The 19,348-nt window shown below is 45.2% G+C and overlaps 1 protein-coding gene and 1 long non-coding RNA gene across 2 annotated transcripts; one reads left to right on the top strand and one right to left on the bottom strand.

The window, feature by feature from the left end:
• Positions 1-3,896: 3,896 nt before the first annotated feature.
• Positions 3,897-12,123, top strand: LOC142583221 (uncharacterized). Its single transcript, XR_012828575.1, has 4 exons — positions 3,897-3,983; positions 5,064-5,197; positions 6,810-6,874; positions 10,857-12,123. It is a non-coding gene; the product is annotated as an uncharacterized LOC142583221 (long non-coding RNA).
• A 1,016-nt stretch (positions 12,124-13,139) lies between these two features.
• LOC142583663 (uncharacterized) lies at positions 13,140-18,991 on the bottom strand. The gene is made up of 3 exons (XM_075694155.1): positions 18,980-18,991; positions 14,243-14,329; positions 13,140-14,185 (listed from the first exon to the last, which is right to left on the bottom strand). The coding sequence occupies exons 1-3, from the start codon at positions 18,989-18,991 to the stop codon at positions 13,145-13,147; spliced, it is 1,140 nt and encodes a 379-aa protein (XP_075550270.1). The 3' UTR covers positions 13,140-13,144.
• Positions 18,992-19,348: the final 357 nt, after the last annotated feature.

Raw genomic sequence — 19,348 nt, 5'->3', positions numbered from 1 at the left:
TAGTTCGGCTGCCCACACTCTCTCCACTTTAAGGTAACAATCAGCAGTTATGACTCAGAAAAGTGTATCACTTGTTTCGAGTGTGCCTAACTGCAAAGCTATTAACGTTATCAGGAAGATTCGCGAGCGCAAACTTTGCTGGAAACATAGCGCCGACAAAGTTTCCATCGTGGTGGTTGCAGCGTGGCATATCTTCATTTGTTTCCTTCAACCTAAAACCGCCATAACCACGCAGCGGCTGACAACTAACTTTATGGACGATGGCCGTCTCGAACACGTAGTTTTCTGCCAAGAAAAATGAAGACGGAGGCCGATGCCGTCGACGCCGCCCTCAATGTTTACGACCAAAGCTTGTAAAGCCGCTTGAAGCCGTCGGATATGATCGCACGTGCTCAAGCCTCCATTTCGAGGTTTTCGCTTCGGATTATGCGCGCTGCCAAGCACCGGCTACCGCAGGCATTATGGAACTGGTCGTGGAAGTGTAAGCAATTCAGGATCAGCGGCCGGAACTCACGCAGCACAAAAGTAATGTTTGCGTCGACACAACACGAACAGCCCTAGGTTTCGCTATGAAATCCCCCAGGCTAAGATTTTCTATTGAGGCTAACACGTAAAATGAAGTGTGAGCTTCTCCTTAGAGCTTGTGACTATTTGGCCCTGGCTTGCCGAACTTAAGCTAGGCAAACGAGCAGACTTACTGACTCCGGCAAAGTGCACTAAAGTGCAGAAATATTGCGCTGTGGCGTGCGTCAGATCCTCCCATCAGGCATAGATGGTTCGAGAATGATTTGGTTGTGCATGTACGCTGCAAAAAAATCAAGCGCGGCAAAGCTGATGGGCAAAGAGCAGTGGCTACGATAGGACAGGGACGCCTACATGCGCAAAATCTGTCGTCGCTCATTAGGCAGTGCTGGCGTTTCCTGCTGATAATAAGCTCGTGTTTCCGTCCAATGCAAACTCAAGGCGCCCTAGTACGCGGGGTGCGCCATGTTAGAAGCGAATGCTCAGAAACCACTTAGATGAGCAGATTGTCTCAAAATCGCAGCACCTACGTCATGATATGCTCAAAAAAAAAGAAACGAATCTCGTTTAGGGAATGCTTTAAAGAGCTGGCCAATTTCTCTAAGTCACGTGGACAACAATAATGTGATAATTCCGTTTCGGTATTCCTAGTCGCGCTTCCTCAGTGGTCAGAGCGCCACGCTGCTTCCGTTATCAACGGGACCTTCCGGCGCAGTTGTGAGCGGCGGATCACAAAAAATGGCCTAAAATCATGGACAAAAGAATTGATACATTATGACGGCTCTGATATTCTGTTAATTATCTTCTGCGTTTAGCAAGGGGCCCGACAATCATCGTCACATTTCATGAATCCCATAACCGACTTTTAATGATTGTTTTGCCGTGAACGACGCTTCGCGTGGTAATGACATGTCTATGTCTTTTGAAGTAGCGGACGAGGACAAGAAGGGACAACTGGCTGCGCTTAAAAGCATCATAATATATGTGCCTATGATAAAACAAACAAATATCTCTCAGCATATATTGCCTTCCATGGTACTCACACTTATGCTTTTTATTTTTGTTCAGAACGACCTACGCACCCATAGGTACTCGTGCAATAAAAATGAAATTGAAAAAAATAATGTCTGGATACCTTAAATTATGAGGTTTTGAGTGACAAAATCACTTTCTGATAATGAAGCAGGCCGTAGTAGATGACTCCACAAATTTCTACCACCTGGGGTTCCTTAACGTGCACCTAAATTAAAGTACACAGGTGTTTTCGCATGTCGCCCCTATCGAAATGCGACCTTGTGCTCAGCAGCCTAACACCATAGCCACTGAAATATCTGAATACCTAGCCAACGCGCCAAAACTGCACAGCTCAGTGAACACAGCAGAAAGCCGCTTCATCAATGAAGCATCAACATCGCCGCACCATCCTTTATAAAAACGTTCTCTTTCTTGGTGACAAAAAGAGAACAAGGCCACCTAAACTACGATAAGGATTATTGCGCTAGAAGAAGAAAGGTGAGCTACACGCAGAAACTGCTGATTCAGAAAATTTCATTGTATCTGCTCAGCTAATCATCATCATCATCATCAGCCGGGTTACGCCCACTGCAGGGCAAAGGCCTCTCCCATACTTCTCGAACTACCCCGGTCATTTGCGAATTGTGGCCATGTCGTCCCTGCAAACTTCTTAATCTCATCCGCCCACCTAACTTTCTGCTGCCTCCTCCTACGCTTCCCTTCCCTTGGAATCCAGTCCGTAACCCTTAATGACCATTAGTTATCATCCCTGCTCATTACATGTCCTGCCCATGCCCATTTATTTTTCTTGATTCCAACAAAGACGTCATTAACTCGCGTTTACTCCCTCACCCAATCTGGTCTTTTCTTATCCTTCAACGTTACACCCATCATTCTTTCCATAGGTCGTGGCGTCGTCCTCAATTTAAGTAGAACGCTTTTCGTAAGCTTCCAGGTTTCTGCCGCCTACGTCAGTACTGGTAAGACAGCTGTTATACACTTTTCTCTTGAGGAATAATGGCAACCTACTGTTCATGATCTGAGAATGCCTGCCAAACGCACCCCAGCCCATTCTTATTCTTCTGATTATTTCAGTCTCATGATCCAGATCCGTGGTCACTACTTGTCCTAAGTAGATATATTCCCTTACCACTTCCAGTGCCTCGCTACCTATCGTAAATTGTTGTTCTCTTCCGAGACTGCTAAACATTACTGTAGTTTTCTGCAGCTTAATTTTTACACCCACCCTTCTGCTTTGCCTCTCCAGATCAGTGAGCATGCATTGCAATTGGTCTACTGAGTTACTAAGCAAGGCAATATCATCAGCGAGTCGCAAGTTACTAAGGTATTTTCCATTAACTCTTATCCCCAATTGGTCCCGATCCAGGTCTTTGAATACCTCCTGTAAACACGCTGTGAATAGCATTGGAGAGATCCTGTCTCCCTGCCTGACGCCTTTCTTTATTAGGATTTTGTTGCTTTCTTTATGGAGGACTACTGTGGCTGTGGAGCCGCTTATGGGGAACCAGCTCTCGACAGATGGCGCCCCAAAAATAACGGGATAGCGCCGTCTGTAGTGACGGAAATGCATTTTTCAGTAACACACACTGTGCGAGCAATGCTGTCATATCCGCTGCCCGCCGCGGCGACGTAAGTGTTGTGGGCCTCACCGCGAGCACGTTTTTGTCGCTTGTTTCTGTTGTTGTGTCGTGGTGCGTTGCAACATTTTCTAAAGTTTCAAAAACTGCGACGCCACCTCCGCGGCTGCAGCATGGCACCCGTAGTGCTGCGCTACGGTTTTAGAAAAGTGGCCGGGATCGACGAATATTTCCGTGCTAGTGCGCTTGAGAAGGGCCGAAAGTTGTGCGCTGCGAAGTACGCTTACGACGTCGAGGAGACCCTGGAACGCTTTGATGGCGATTCACAAGTGGCGGCGAAATGCCACTCGCAAGTGCGTCAAGCTACGTACGACGTCAACATTCAGGTAAGCGCGCATATTCGTTAAGCTTTTTCTTGTTTCACCATGACCGCGAAGATTGGTGTCTTGCGTAGTTTGACCAGCGTTTACGGACTTCATATCCTTATTAATTTTAAGTTTTATGCGGCGTAGCGAAGCCTCACAAACTAAACAATTTCGAGCGCTGCTTATCTCGTGTATGCCTAGCGCAAATTTCGCTACGCCCGTGCGCGGTAAGAATCACGTTTTCAGTTGTTTGACTAAAAAATCATATTTTTGCGTCGGCAGCTGTCATCGCAGCGGCGAATACTGGGTGCGCAGTGCACGTGCAAGGCCGGCCTTGGTGGCGGTTGCAAACATGTAGCTGCCGTCGCCCTGTTTGTCAACGAGGCCGACGCGCTGTCTTCGACTGATCGCCCTCAAGGGTGGGGTCGGCCGACCTCTAAGCCGGACACTTCTCGAAGGGAGTCCATCGAAGAGCTTTTTGGAGGTACACTGTACACTTTGTCTTGCAAAGATGTGGCGTGGAGAACTACTGGTTCTCAGTACAGCGGAAATTGAAAGCCTTTTGGAAACACAATTTCATTTTCGTATTTATATGCCTGTTTGACAAGTCGACATTAACGTGGTCAAAGTGGTGTCTAGCTGGTTTTGGGCATGCTGATGTTAAGCATATGTGGAAGGAAGCTATGTGCATGTGGAAGCTTGTGTATGTGTGTGGGTATGCAGGAAGGGGGGGGGGGTCAGCAGCACTAAGCTGCTGGTCCTGTCGCTTGCGTAGGGACGCCCCTGCATTGACGATGCAACAGTGCCATGTCTAATTAGCATGCATTTTCTGAGCATGGAGTCGGTATGTGTGTATGCCTAGCACAAGTTTGGCTATGTCTGTACTCAATCACAATCATGTTTTATATTGTTGCACTAAATACTGATCATACTTTTGCATCTGCAGCTGTCGTCACTGCAATTTCTTTGCTTTTAGTTTATTAAACATGTAGTTCACAGCTGTTATCTCTTGCAGAGTACAAGCCCCTGTATATTGGTGGCAAGTGCCCAAAAGAAGAACCACCATCCTATGTTCTGCACCATTTCCCCGACATAAGCTGTGTAATGAATTCAGCTTTGATAAGTGAGGAGCAAGGGCGAAATGAACGAGACGTGCAAGACGTCTTAGAAGACCTTATTTCAAAGGCAGCACTCCATGCTGACGTATTGTCTGTAGAAGAGGTGTTGATCTGGGAATGTAGTCTACCTCACTATACAGCAGGACAGTGTGCCTCACTCACTGCAATTGAGCAGCAATTTATTGCCACAAAAGTGGCATGTACAGGCTCCCAGGCAACCATGACAGCTGCTGAAACTATAATGCAGGGAAAATGCCCCCGGTTTGTAACAAAGCACTGCACATTTCTGAAATTTCGCATGTTTTCCTTTTCTTACCTTTTCTGCTGCATGAGAACATGTAGTACACTATACTCTTTCTTGGTGCATGCATGGGTGCACGCTTTCAGAATGTGCTCTACGTTTTATTACTGGCCATGAAATTTAACTGATCCTTTTTGTGTTGCAGTTGGCACAAAGAAAGGTCGGTAAGGATATCCAGCTCCATTGCACACCGCATCCTGACTAGGCAAAAGGCCTTCGAGTCCCTGGCTGAGCAGCTGCAGAACTCCAAAACACCACTTGTTCCGGCGCTGATGTATGGTAGGCACCCAATTTTTTTTTATAAATGACTTGATGGACTTAAGACATGTAATAGAAATTAATAAATTTTGGTTTAAAGCAGCAGCCCTGAGCCAGTGACGGCACTAAGCACTGTAATCCACTGTAATATACCACTTTACATCACTTAGGAACACCTCAATCATGCAACTGAACAAATGTTTACATATGCACTGCTAAAGATTGGTCTTTGCTTGAATACTACTGCAACGTGGATCAGGTTATCAGTGACAGTAAAATTTGTGGCTCTGTGTTCCGTTAAGTGCATGAGTGAGGAACAGTTCCTCTAGAAATGCACATTCTAACAAGGGAACATACAGCAAGGATTATGACAGCCGTAGATTCTTGTGCAGGCATTTGAACTTGAATGCCATGTGCCTACATACACCCTGTGAGCCTGTAAGCATCTAGGCAACCAACATATTGGTGTCTGTTGTATTCACACAGGAAGACGTAGGCTTCAAGAAATTGTTTTATTTTCCGTGCTGCATACTGGCAGCATGAAAGCAACAATTGATGATAGTGCAGTACACAAACAACAATATATATACACCAAGATACAGTCATACATGGAACATCATGGTGACATTCGTTAGCCAGGTCATTGTCCTGAATACCAGCTAAGGAGGCATGCAATGTCACATTTCTCTGCTGGTGGGGCCGATTTGCCAGTGCACCACTAGGCATGTGGCTGCTGTAGTGAATTAAAAGAAATGTTCATTACTCGGTGTGCTAAGGAAAAGAAGCATCTAGAGGTTGAAGTGGCAGCAATGCTTGGGTTGGGGCTTGGATGTCCGTGTTAGCATGCCATCGTTTTACTGACAGAAAAATAAAGTCTTGAGAAGCAGATATGGCCCTTTGGGCATGCGCGATACACAGTTTTTGCTAATTATTTTTCTTGTATATCTGACGCTGGCTTTGCATGTAGTGTTTGATTACCATGTTCGCAAGAGTGATTATGGCTGGCCTTGTGCGTGCACTGTACTCCACTGGGTTTTCATCAAATTTTGAGTTGTAAGCCAATGCTTGTGTATCATGTAGTATTCCTTCAGTCCTGTCTGTATAATTGTATTTCACCTGGAATGAAAAGTAGCTGTGGTATACTGGTAGGGCACTTGTTTCAGAGTTTTGCTAGTGTGTAGATGTGCTTAGTAGACGACAAAAGAAAGAATGAGATGCGCACAGCTGGTGTGTTACGCGTGTCTCGTCATCTCTTCTGTAATGTCTGGTAAGCACATGAACATGCACGATTGCAATTCTCAACTCGCCCAACTAGCTGTGTTGACCTGCTTGGCAGTCATGAGGTTCTTTGTTCGAGCCAACGAAAAGTCATGAACCTTTTCTTCCTTTTCACTTCTGACACTTCCAAGTTTGATGTTACCAGGGGCCATGATGTAAAAGGGATACACTCATAACTGCTTAGCACACTAAAAATGTTCAACACTGCTACTGACAAGTGATTTATGGAAGGATTTCAGAGCAAAATCCATGATATCATTAATGAGCATGAGGCTCTCTTAAGTATTTCTACATTGAACTCGTGCGATGGAAGCTTGTGCACATAGCATCTGCATTTTTTTCTACTTTTCTGAAGGTACTGCTATGGAACCAACAGCAAGGGCAACATTCGAGAAAAAAATTGGTGCCAAAGTGACCCAGGTTTGTAACTACGTTCATCATCATTGTCACCAACCTACTTTATGTCCACAGCAGGCCGAAAGCCTCTCCCTGCGATCTCCAATTACCTCTGTCCCGCGCCAACAGATTCCAACTAGCACTCGCAAATTTCCAAATTTCGTCGCACCACCTAGTCTTCTGCCATCCTCTACTGCGCTTCCCTTCTCTTGGGACCTATTCTGTCACCCTAATGGTCCAACGGTTATCTAATCTGCGCATTACATGACCTGCCCAGCACCATTTTTTTCTCTTAATGTCTATTAGAATATTGTCTATACCTATTTCCACTCTGATCTAAACCAATCTCTTTCTGTCTCTTAAAGTTATGCCTAGCATTCTTCATTGCATCGCTCTTTGCGCGGTGCTTAACCTGTTCTCAAGCTTCTTTGTCGGTCTCTATGTCTCTGCCCCATATGTCAGCACCGGTAAAATGTGCTGATTGTATACTTTTCTTTTCAGTGATAACAGTAAGCTCCCAGTCAGGAGCTCATGATGTCTGCTGTATGCGATCCAACCCATTTTTATTCTGTGAATTTCCTTCTCATGGTTAGGGTTCCCTGTGATTAGTTGACCTAGGTAAACATACTCCTTCACAGACTGTAGAGGCTGACTGGCGAACCTGAACTCTTGTTCCCTTGCTCGGCTGCGTATCTACAATTGCTCCTAGGTATAGCGGGGCGTGGTACTTGCGCAGATGACGGATGTTTGCACGCATGTGCGAGTAAGAGCGGTTGCAAGAGAGGAAATGTGGGGACTTTTGCTCCTTGAAAATGCGACTCTGCCTAGGCACTACGGAGGAGTTTCTTAGCATGTGTTCTATGTTTGTCCCTAGGCATGCCGGCAGAAGTTGCGGGGTGTGGTAGTGCTGAACTTAGCGTCGCGAATTGGTGGCTGGACGTAATTACATTTATTCAATCATCTTTTGTACTAATTGAAACAACATGCCATTATTTCACATTATTGGCTGCACCTCCAGGACACCAAAGCGGCAACGAGGACATCAAAGCTGGAACCCAGACTGGTCTGTGGGTTGGGGCTCGCCGAGTTATCCATGGGCCACCCTGCTTCCAGCTTTGATCCCCCCGCTACCCCTTGGGTGCCCTGGAGACCTGCGCCGCCTGCTTTATTGTAACCTCAGGTGCTCTTCTGAGGCCTCCGTTTGCCAGTTACATGTGCCCTCCTGGAGCAGTGCTTGTAAAAAATGCAATCTATCGTCCCGACGAACAAACACCATGACTTATACAACACCAGTCAGAACCTTTCCCCTTCAGACACAGCGATCACCAAATGGGGCGTCCGTGTCCACTGCCTCACCGTGCCAGCAGCCAGCGGCGGAGCGTAAACAAACTGGACCGCACTTCTTAATGCCGGCATGTCTAGGGGACAAACGCCTACAACACACGCTAAGAAACCTCCTCCGTAGTGCCTAGGCAGACTCACATATTCAAGGAGCAAAGGCCCCCAGATTTTCTCTCGCACCTGCTCATACTCGCGCCTGCGCAGAAACGTCCAGCACCACTGCAACTACTAGCACGAGCAACTACTAACGCTGTCCAGCTATTCATCATTATCTTTGTCTTCTATGTATTAACCTTAAACCCCACTCACACACTCTCTTTTACGGTCCTTCCAGTTTTCTGGGACCCTTGCAGTCGATAGACACTTCATATTGAGAGCCGCCATTTTTCCAAGCATTATGTCTCCTCCATCTTTGATTAAATAGACTGTTATTTCATCTTCTCCTGCCGCTTTTCCCCATTTCAAGCCTTGCAAGGCCCTTCTGACCTCATCTCTAGATATAGGAGGAGTTTCTGTATACTGTTCAGTATTGTTTCGAATAGAGTACTCCTGGGTCTTCTGGGTACTGTACAGGTCAGTATAGAATTCTTACGCTGCTTTTATTATACCTTCAAGATTGCTGATGATATTACCCTGCTTATCTTTCAGTGCATACATCTTGGTCTGTGCTAATGCCAAGTTTCTTTCTCACCGATTTCAGGCTGCGTCCATTTTTTACGGCTTCTTCAGTCTTTCTCACGTTATAATTTCAAATATCACTTATTTTCGTTTTGTTGATCAGTTTTGACAGTTCCATGAATTCTATCTGATCTCTTGAGTTGGACACTTTCATTCTTTGTCGTTTCTTTATTCGGTCCTTTGTTACTTGGGAGAACTTGCCTATTGGTTGCCTTGGTGCCTTGCCTCCCACTTCAATTCCTGCCTCTGACGCCAGCTTCGTTACGGTTTCATTCATTGCCTCTATGTCATCATCATCACCTCTGTTCTAAGGCAGCATATTTGTTTGCGAGTACCAGCCTAAATTTGTCTGCTTTTACCCTTCCTGCCTCTAAGTTGACCTGTTTTTTCTTGAGCGATTGTACTCTTTTTCTGTTCAAACTGAGGTGAATCTTAGCCCTCACTAACCTATGATTATTGCACTTTACCCTCCCTATCACATCTACCTTCTGCAGTATGCTGGGATCGGCAGAAAGTATTAAATCAATTTCATTTCTTGTTTCACCATTAGGGCTTTTCCAGGTCCACTTTCTGTTGCTACGTTTCCTGAAAAAGGTGTTCATCATTCTCAGCTTATTGCTTTCGGCGAAGTCTACCAGCATCTCTCCTCTAGCGTTTCTAGAATCGACGCTGTAGTTGCCAATTGCCTGCTCACCTGCCTGCTTTTCCCCCACTTTTGCATTGAAGTCACCCATTACTACTGTATACCGAGTCTGCACTTTTCTCATCGCTAGTTCAACATCTTCATAAAACTGATCTACTTCCTCATCGTCGTGGCTGGATGCTGGAGTGTAGGCTTGTGCTGCCTTTAATCTATACCTCTACTGCTACTACTGCTACCCTCTTCATTAAAACTTCTTTCTGGGTGAGTTGGTGCATACGTGACATAAAAATTGTAACAGCGCCAATGCATGCATCCGCTAAGTAACAAGCGCTTGTGTCTCGTCCATTGTGGATGCATGTGTTGGCACTGTTACAATTTTTATGTCAAGTGTGCTACCCTCTCGTTAATTCTGTAGAATTCGTCAGTGTTGCCCGCTATGTCCTTGTGGATTAGGAATCCTACCCCGTATTGCTTCTTATCAGGGAGACCTTTATAGCAGAGGACATGGCCGGTATTTAGAATGTATAAGCCTCAACAGTTCTAATTTTGCTAAGGCCGATAATATCCCAAACAATGTCCGACAGTTCCTCAAAGAGTTTTGCTAAGCTAGCCTCACTCGACAGAGTTCGGCTGTTAAAGGTTGACAGGGTCAGTTTCCATTGGCGGCCTGTTCGAACCCAGACATTCTTAGCACCCTCTGCTGCGTTACAGGTCTGACCGCCGCCTTGGTCAGGTGCTCCGCAGCTGTTGGGGACTGAGGGCTATTAATTGTAGATATCATCAGGGAGGTTGTGGCCGAATACTGCACCAGGGAGGCCAATTGCTGTTCTGGTGGTAACTACGTTGTCACATAATGCATTTTAATATTGTACAACTAACTAATCTATCAGTTTACTAATACAGACATCAAGTTGTTTTTTGTAGTGCTTTTATAGGAACTGCTAAGCGAGTTCATAATGGATAAGGGCAAGTTTAAATTTCATCCACAAGTGCACGTTACTCAGCACAGCTGAAAGAATATACACTGCAAGAGTGGGTCACTAGTAGAGCTTGGCAGCGTTGCCCTTGTCTTTCTATCCCCCTCTCCACTATGCATTACTGGAATAAAAGTAAAACCGATTATTTTTCCCCTGAGCACATTTATAGATCAGCGTAATGCATTTTCATCGAAGTGCTTGTACACTGAGGCTGGCTCACACATACTGAAACTGTCACAGCCACTGCTGCACACACGGTGATTGCTACTGATATTTGAAAGCATGACTGTTGGACAAAACATATCGAATATGGTGTTCGTGCATGTTGTACATATTATTTGCTAACTTTACAAAATATGCTTTGCAGGTTGGCGTTGTGATTCACCCCTGTCAGCCATGGCTTTGTGCAAGTCCCGATGGGCTTTTCCAAACAACCAGTGGTGTCGTTTTGCTTGAAATCAAGTGCCCCTACAGTCGTAAAGATGACATAATCATAGATCATGCTCTGTGTGAAAGCTACGTTAGCTATGTGACATATCATGATGGAATGCTTCAGTTGCCTCGCAGCCACCCATATTATTCACAGGTTCAGGTTGCCATGTATGTCACTAACACTACAGAATGTTTCTTTTTTGTTTATACAAGCAAGCAAGATATTACTATAGTTGTTGACAGAGATGAAGACTTTCTTGCTCGAAACATTCCTCGGTTGGAGGCGTTTTATTATTCATACTACATTAAGCAGCTCATGCGTTAGACCAGATTCCTGCTTGCAGGAAGTAAGTTTGCTCTTAAAGGTACATACAGCCGCTCAGCACATGAAATCAGATAACCCTGCTTATGGAATGATTCCCTATCATAGTGGCTAAAACAAGCCATGTTTTTCTCATTAAATTTGGAAATTTAGTTTTTAATCTATCACTAAAAGTCTCGAAAGATGACCTTTCGCGCACCACGTGGCACACACATGAAGCTGCATAAGAGCTCTGCCACGTGACCTTCTACTAGTGTACGCGGTTACTGGTCTTTTTATTAGTACTGAAATGCAGTATATTTTCTATAACACGTTTTTCCTGACTTACAGTGTGCAGATTTACAGATTACAGTGTGCAGAGTTGGCCCACTTGTGGCATAGTTGATGTCATATTGTATCTCATAGGGGGGACCACAGAACTTGGGTTACTTGCATGCAAATTCGCCTGTGTACAAAAGCATCCATGTGTACCATTATGCATGCCTTTTTTACCTTGTAATACACACAGATTAAAGCGCCTGTGATTTTAAGGCAGGTAAAGCACAAATAAAAAACAGACAGCGGAAAGAATGAGAAAATACATTGTGATTGCCATACATGCCTTACCAAAACATGTTACTGTCTCGATCTTCCACTGTACCAGCTAGCTTGGATACAGACCCTAGGTCTGTGTAATATAAAGGCTGATTTGTAAATTATGCTGCACTTATTAACAGCTCAATTACCTACAGTATGTTAGTATCAAGGTTTCACCTCCAGTGAGTGACAAAGTGTTTTTCGATTTCTGTGCCAATTTAAAATTATAATTGCTACTTAAAACATGTACAGCATCCTTGTTTCTATCAATATAAATCATGGTCTTTTCCTTTGCACCATTTCATGACACGTTCTTTGCACTTGTTGGCCCTTTAAGGAAGTTGCTAGTGCGTTAAACACTGTTGAGCTACCTGATGGCAAAAGCTGGTTTTAGTCTGAAATCTTCCTCTGAAATTGCCTGGCTTTCAGGAACTTGCTAGTGAACAGCAATGCTTTATTACCACCAATTTCTTTGCTTATTGTCGCTTTATAACTGCAACATGAAAGACTGCATCAAAAAGATCCCGAACGTCTGCCATGGCTTTTACATGTCCATTCTGTCACTGAAGGAGTTGCAGTGATTCTTTCAGTTGTATCTGTAAGCTTGCACTGTATTTCCTTATTGAGAGCCTCTGCTGTTGCACAGTTAAGGCTTGTTCACAGTTGCAGTGTTTAAGCCATTTTTGATGCCTGTAGTGAATGTAGCCTTGAGGCCCATCCATTCAAGGCATCTATATCAGACCAGAGGTCTGATCACCGTCGACCTGATCACGTCTCCTTTGATTTTAATTGATGTCTCCCATTTTTTTTTGTGTGTGTGTATGGTGGTTGAGAGCCACACCATAGCTTCTTAGATATGTTTGCAAATTTGTTCAGCCTAGTGCTGTCCCCTTGCTTTACAATTTCTCATCCAAGTTTATAATTTCAGAGTCGCAGATAAAGCTGCTAGCTTTCCTGGTGACCTGGACTACTGTTAGCTGGCTAAAATATCACTGCTACGAGCAGTTTCTTCAGTGTCATACTGCACTTAATGTTCTAAAAATAAAGCATAGTAATTTGTTTCTGTATGGTGCTTGCCTGCAGAACAGCAGTATTGTGTTTGCAAGCTAGGCACATAAGTATACACATGTTTACATGAATGGATTGGTCCGCTTTTTATTATTGCCAAAAATGATGAAAAACATACATGACCGGAATATTTTTCAAAATCTCTGTGGGGAAGTTGGCCTTTAAATATTACAATTTTGTAAAAGGTGGTAGCAGTGCTTATGCCAAAAATATGTTTGATACTCTGTGCTTGTGTATCACAGTGAAAATAAAGCACCTTACTTTGTGTTGCTTTGAATTATTGGACTTTGCAGATTTGCCAAAATGCAGCACATATGAAAAATCTCACTCATGGCAGGAATCAAACTGACAGGAATACGGTGCTCCAAAATTCCATGAGTTTTTATGCGCTGTATCACTCTCTCTACATGCACGCGCACTTGAGCAACATTGTATGTTTCTTGCAGTTCTGCAGGTGAGAAAGGCTGGTTGCCAGTTGAGAATGGTGGCATAATCAGTACGGCACTTTTACCTGCTACACCTGCTAGTATTCCAGGGAAACCCTTATCAGCAAGAATAACATCACGCTGACCAATTATTTCAAGGAATCCTGATTCCAGCACGATTTGTGTGTCTGAGCAACGCCCACCATAGGATTTGGACTTGAATACAATGAGGCCAGAGGGGGCAATCGCAACTAAAAATTTCAATGTAAAGCCACTTTTGTACGTGGAGTAGAGGACATGTTGTTGCCTCACCTCTGATGGTGTTTCTGTGCGCACCTCAGTGCAATCGACAATAAGTGTGCAGTCAGGATAGTTGACCTTAAAACACTCTGGACGTGTATCCCGTATCACTTGCATATGTGGCTTATATATCCACTTTCTTGTAGCACCCACAAGCGTGCCCAGAACTGCATGAAACGTTCGTGCCGCTGTTGTTTCATGAATGCCAAAAATTACTGCAATTGCACTAAAAGGCACTCCGTGCTTCATTTTGAATAGAAATATTAAAAGTTTGTTCGGAAGGCTGACATCAGTACCCTTATCTCTCGTGTGAGGCAGGAGACTTAACAGGAGGGAGAAAACATTGTCAGAAACGCCACAGAGGTCTCTCAGTGCACCGGGTGTTAAGGAAACTGTGTCGAATCCCCCAAAAAAGCAAACCCTAGAGTCTGGTCCTGCGGCACGGTGCAATAGGCATGGCAAATTTCCTGCTGGTGTTGTGAAGCATGCTGTGGCTGATTCTTCTTTCTGGCACACCTTTTGCACTGTAAGGTCTAATGCCTCAATGTGCTCCTCTTCAAGATTGTATTCAACCTGAAAGTCGCAAATGAGAGAGAATATGAATCAAGCTCCAGCAAACGGTGAACGTACCAGCTCCAGGCTACTGTGTCCATTTGGCGGTTCAAGGCATGACTGCTGCTGATACAAGCCTCCAGCCAAACTGTGAATGTCATTGTCCTGTATAAATGGAAAAAGTCAATTAACTGCTGCTGATTGGAGCCTCCAACCAAACTGTGAGTGTCCTTGTCCTGTGTAAACGGAAAAAGTAAATTTTTCTATGATTTCTGAACCAAAATGCAACATTTTTTCCACTTGCCCTCCTTTCACTTCGTTGTGATGGCTCCTGGCAATTCGTAGGTGATTTCGCACGTGCTCGAGCTCGCTCTGCCCATCTGGTAAGAAAAAAAAAACATAGAATCGGTGCACTTGTATGTACGGTTTTTAACGACATCCCCCACTGCATCGACGCGACATTAATGTGATAGGTTGATGAAGAGAAGACGTTTAAGATTAGTCGAAAGGCGACTCTTGGACTTTGAAAGCTAACAAACGCCTCGTCAGCCGCTACAGTCTTTGTATCGTTGAAACCAATAAACTATAAAATGGAGTTTGGTGTCGCGATAGCCCGGAAATAAAACCGTCGGCTGCGTACAATTAAGCGACTGGGGTATGCGAACGTACCAAGCAGCAGTGGTGTATTGAGATGTCGAAGCGTACATGGAGGTTTTTACTATAAATCAACAGTTTGCATCGTTTCTACTGCAATGCAGAAATAGCCCAAGAAATAATGAAGGCGGCCGCGATCGTTCGTGGCCAGGGCGACATCCGATCGTCCGCGTTATCAACGGTGGATGACGAGTGGCATAAAACGAACAGTTTGGCCTTTGTGATTGTCAAACACCTGCACACTGGCACAGTAGCCGAACACAGCGCAAATTTCCAACCGCCTGACGGGCCCTTACGCGCGCGTCGTGCAAGTTCCGCTCCTCTCGGCAACAAGTTGACGGAGCGGCTTTCTCGAGGCGCGATCGCTCGATGCCTAATTTAACACAACCCACAACGACGACACGTAGTTTTGCTTTAAAAAACCTCACCGGTGGTAACGCTCTGTTGGTGCCGAAGGGTCGCATGGAACCGTGCAGCGGTATGCTGAAGGAAAAATTGTTGGCACGTAAGCGGGATGGTGCATGCAATTACTCTTTGCATTGCCGAAGAAGTGCCGGCTGCATATTCTGGTGTTCGCATTCGGCTGCCATGGCTTGCCGTCAGGCCTGTCGAACAAATTAAGCATATAAGTTCAAGCGTAGTCCCACCTGTTTAAGTGTCACGCTTTAAAATTCAGCACACTCACCCAGCACGTCGAACAGCTTGTATCCAACGTTGCCGCCGCTCTAACTCGTACGGCTTTGAAGGGAATGTGTAAAAAGACACGCTGCTATCATAGCCTTCTTGGTTGTGGCACTTAAAAACACAGCAATACCGCCGGCCTCGAAGTTTCTTTTTCCGCGTTTCACCTATGGTTTCACTTTCATGCACCGCGGTGTCGTTGACGTTTGCTGCCATTTCTATTTGTTTGTATTACTGAAAACTTCCGGCCGCGTCCAAAAGGGCGGCGCTGCATGTTTGTCGAAACTCCAGCGCTGGTTCCCCATAGATATCTTTGAGCAATTTTACATACGGCTCGTCTAAACCCTGTTTCCGTAATGCCCCCATGACTGCTGAGGTTTCGACTGAATCAAACACTTTCTCGTAATCAATGAAAGCTATATATATATATATGGGTTGGTTATATTCCGCACATTTCTCTTTCATCTGATTGATAGTGTAAATATGGTCTATTGTGGAGTAGCCTTTACGGAATCCTACCTGGTCCTTTGGTTGACGAAAGTCTCAGGTGTTCCTGATTCTATTTGCGATTACCTTAGTAAATTCTTTGTAGGCAATGGACAGTGAGCTGATCGGTCTATAATTTTTCAAGTCTTTGGCGTCCCCTTTCTTATGTATTAGGATTATGTTAGCGTTCTTCCAAGATTCCGGTACGCTCGAGGTCATGAGGCATTCCGTATACAGGGTGGCCAGTTTCTCTAGAACAATCTGCCCACCATCCTTCAACAAACCTGCTGTTACCTGATCCTCCCCAGCTGCCTTCTACCTTTGCATAGCTCCCAAGGCTTTCTTTACTTCTTCCCGCGTTAGTTGTGGGATTTCAAATTCCTCTGTACTGTTGTCTCTTCGATTATCGTCATGGGTGCCACTGGCACTGTATAAATCTTTATAGAAATTCTCAGCCACTTGAACTATCTCACACATATTAGTAATGATATTGCTGGCTTTGGTCTCTTAACTCATACATCTGATTCTTGCCAATTCCTAGTTTCTTCTTCGCTGATTTTAGGCTTCCTCCGTTCCTGAGAGCATGTTCAATTCTATCCATATTATACTTCCTTACGTCAGCTGTCTTACTCTAGTTGATTAGCTTGGAAAGTTCTGCCATTTCTATTCTAGCTGTAGGGTTAGAGGCTTTCATACGTTGGCGTTTCTTGATAAGATGTTTTGTCTCACGAGGTATTTTACTGGCATTTTGTCGAACGAAGTTACCACCGACTTCTATTGAACACTCCTTAATGATGCCCATAAGAGTGTCGTTCATATGTTCAACACTAAGGTCATCTTCCTGAGTTAGAGCTGAATACCGGTTCTCTAGGTTGATCCGGAATTGCTCTATTTTCTCTCTTACCGTTAACTCATTGATCGGCTTCTTATGTACCAGTTTCTTCCGTTCCGTCCTCAAGTCTAAGATAATTCAAGTTCTTACCATCCTATGGTCACTGCAGCGCACCTCGCGGAGCGCGTCCACATCTTGTATGATGCCAGGGTTAACGCAGAGTATAAAGTCTATTTCGATTCTAGTCTCGCAATTCGGGCTCCTCCACTTCCACTTTCGGCTATCCCGCTTGCGGGAGAAGGCATTCGTCATCCGTACATTACTCTGCTCTGCAAACTCTACTAATAACTCTCCCCTGCTATTCCGAGAGCCTATGCCATATTCCCCCACTGCCTTGTCTCCAGCCTGCTTCTTGCCTACCTTGCCATTAAAGTCGCCCATCAGTATAGTGTATTTAGTTTTCACTCTACCCATCGCCGATTCCACGTCTTCATAGAAGCTTTCGACTTCCTGGTCATCATGACTGGATGTAGGGTCTTAGGCCTGTACGACCTTCAATTTGTACGTCTTATTAAGTTTCCCAACAAGACCTGCCACCCTCTCTTTAATGCTATAGGATTCCTGTATGTGACCAGCTATATGCTTATTAATCAGGAATCCGACTCCTAGTTCTGGTCTCTGCGCTAAGCCCCGGTAGCACAGGACGTGCCCGCTTTTTAGCACTGCGTATGCTTGTTTTGTCCTTCTAATTTCACTGAGCCCTGTTATATCCCATTTACTGCCCTCTATTTGCTCCAACAGCACTGCTAGACTCGCCTCACTAGATAACGTTCTAGCGTTAAACGTTGCCAGGTTCAGATTCGAATGGCGGCCTGTCCGAAACCAAGCATTCTTAGTACCCTCTGCTGCGTCGCAGGTCTGACCGCCGCCGCGGTCCCTTGCTTCGCAGCTGCTGGGGACTGAGGGCCGGAGTTTCGTTGTTGTATTCATATGGGAAGTTGTAGCCAAGTACTGCACCAACCTTGTCAACCTTAACAGCTGCAGCTGTCAACCTTGACAGCTGCTTAGAGAAAGCCTTAGGTGATAACGTTGTCAAGATATTTCGTTACGTTGATGATTACCTGATTTTCTGCAATAGAGAAGAATTCGATTCTGCTGCTACTTCAGTAAGTGAGCAATTTAAACTTTATGGAGGGGGACGAAAGTTTACCAAAGAATTTCTTCAGCGGCGCGTAAATCAGTTTCTTGACATTTCCTTGGTCTTCGAACAAAATCACTTTTGTTTGCAGTACTCCCCAAGATCTTCGAAGCCACTGCTAAACTTTCAATCCAAGCATTCTAATGTAGTAAAAAACGGAATTGCTATGTCGTGCCTTAAGTCTTCTCTCACAAGATCCTGCATGCACAAAATGAGCGCCAGTTTTAATGTGCAGGTCCGGTGTCTAGCTGCTACAGGAAAGAATTCGACCTTTGTAATACGCGGTGGCACACCGTATCTGCTCCAGTGGCACAAGGACCACACAGAAGAACATCACCTCCTTGTTATTCCTGATTTAGATCATAAATATTGCGAACCGTTCAAGACACGCCTGAAGGAGGGCGCATCACCCAGTGAGCCATGCTTTGCAAAAAAGAAGAACGCTTCTGGTGGCCGAAAATGAAAAGCAATTCCGTACTTACGTCGCCAGTTTCGAAGTGTGTCGGCAACATAACAGACTGCCACGAGGTTAGTCTCGACTATTGACACCTGTTCCGCTGCGAGAAACTATTTTTCACATTCTTGGCATCGACAGCATCGGACATCTACCGATCACTACAGCAGGAAACCGCCACATCATTTTGGCCGCGGAATGTTTGTCGCAGTACATCGAAGTGGCCGTCGTGCTAGCTGTCGCGTCCCGTCACCTAATCGATTTTCTGAAGTTGAGATTTGAATGGGAAGCAGGGCCTGACAGAAAAGGCAATATCATGCCGCGCTAGGATATTCCACAGTCGCCAACTAAGGATTCACCTTAGTAGGGCATGGGTATAACACCATTACACGTCCACATTTCGTCCTCAGGCAGACGGCCTTGCGGAACGAACTAACCAAAGCATCCAGGTCTGACTCACTTCCGTATACGAAAATACAGCAAAAAGGAGAAGCCGACTGGGACGCTCACCTGCGTCGGCATCCTGCGCCGGCATAAACGCGCCACGTGGCTAGCAACTGTACAGGAGTAACAAATCTACCGGTTGTATGGGGTGCGCCATGGGTTCTACACCCGGGCGTACTGTGTGGCACTAATCAGGTGGTAGACTGTGATGTCCGCGTGGGTGCATGAAACGCGGTACGGGTCGGCGTTGATGGCGTTGGGGCGACCTGGGCATAGCTGATTGGCGCAGTAATGAGAGTGTTATGAAAGGCAGGGGAATGCACTCACCCACCTTATCCTGGATGAATTGCTCGAGCGTCGGCGTCAATAAAGAGCCGCGCATCTCCTGTGTCTAAGGCACCAATGAAAGTTCGCGGGCCTCCTCTTCGCGAAGAA

This window comes from Dermacentor variabilis, chromosome 5 (assembly GCF_050947875.1).
Source record: "Dermacentor variabilis isolate Ectoservices chromosome 5, ASM5094787v1, whole genome shotgun sequence".
NCBI classification, from domain to species: Eukaryota; Metazoa; Arthropoda; class Arachnida; order Ixodida; family Ixodidae; genus Dermacentor; species Dermacentor variabilis.
This window is presented reverse-complemented; position numbering and strand designations above follow the sequence as displayed.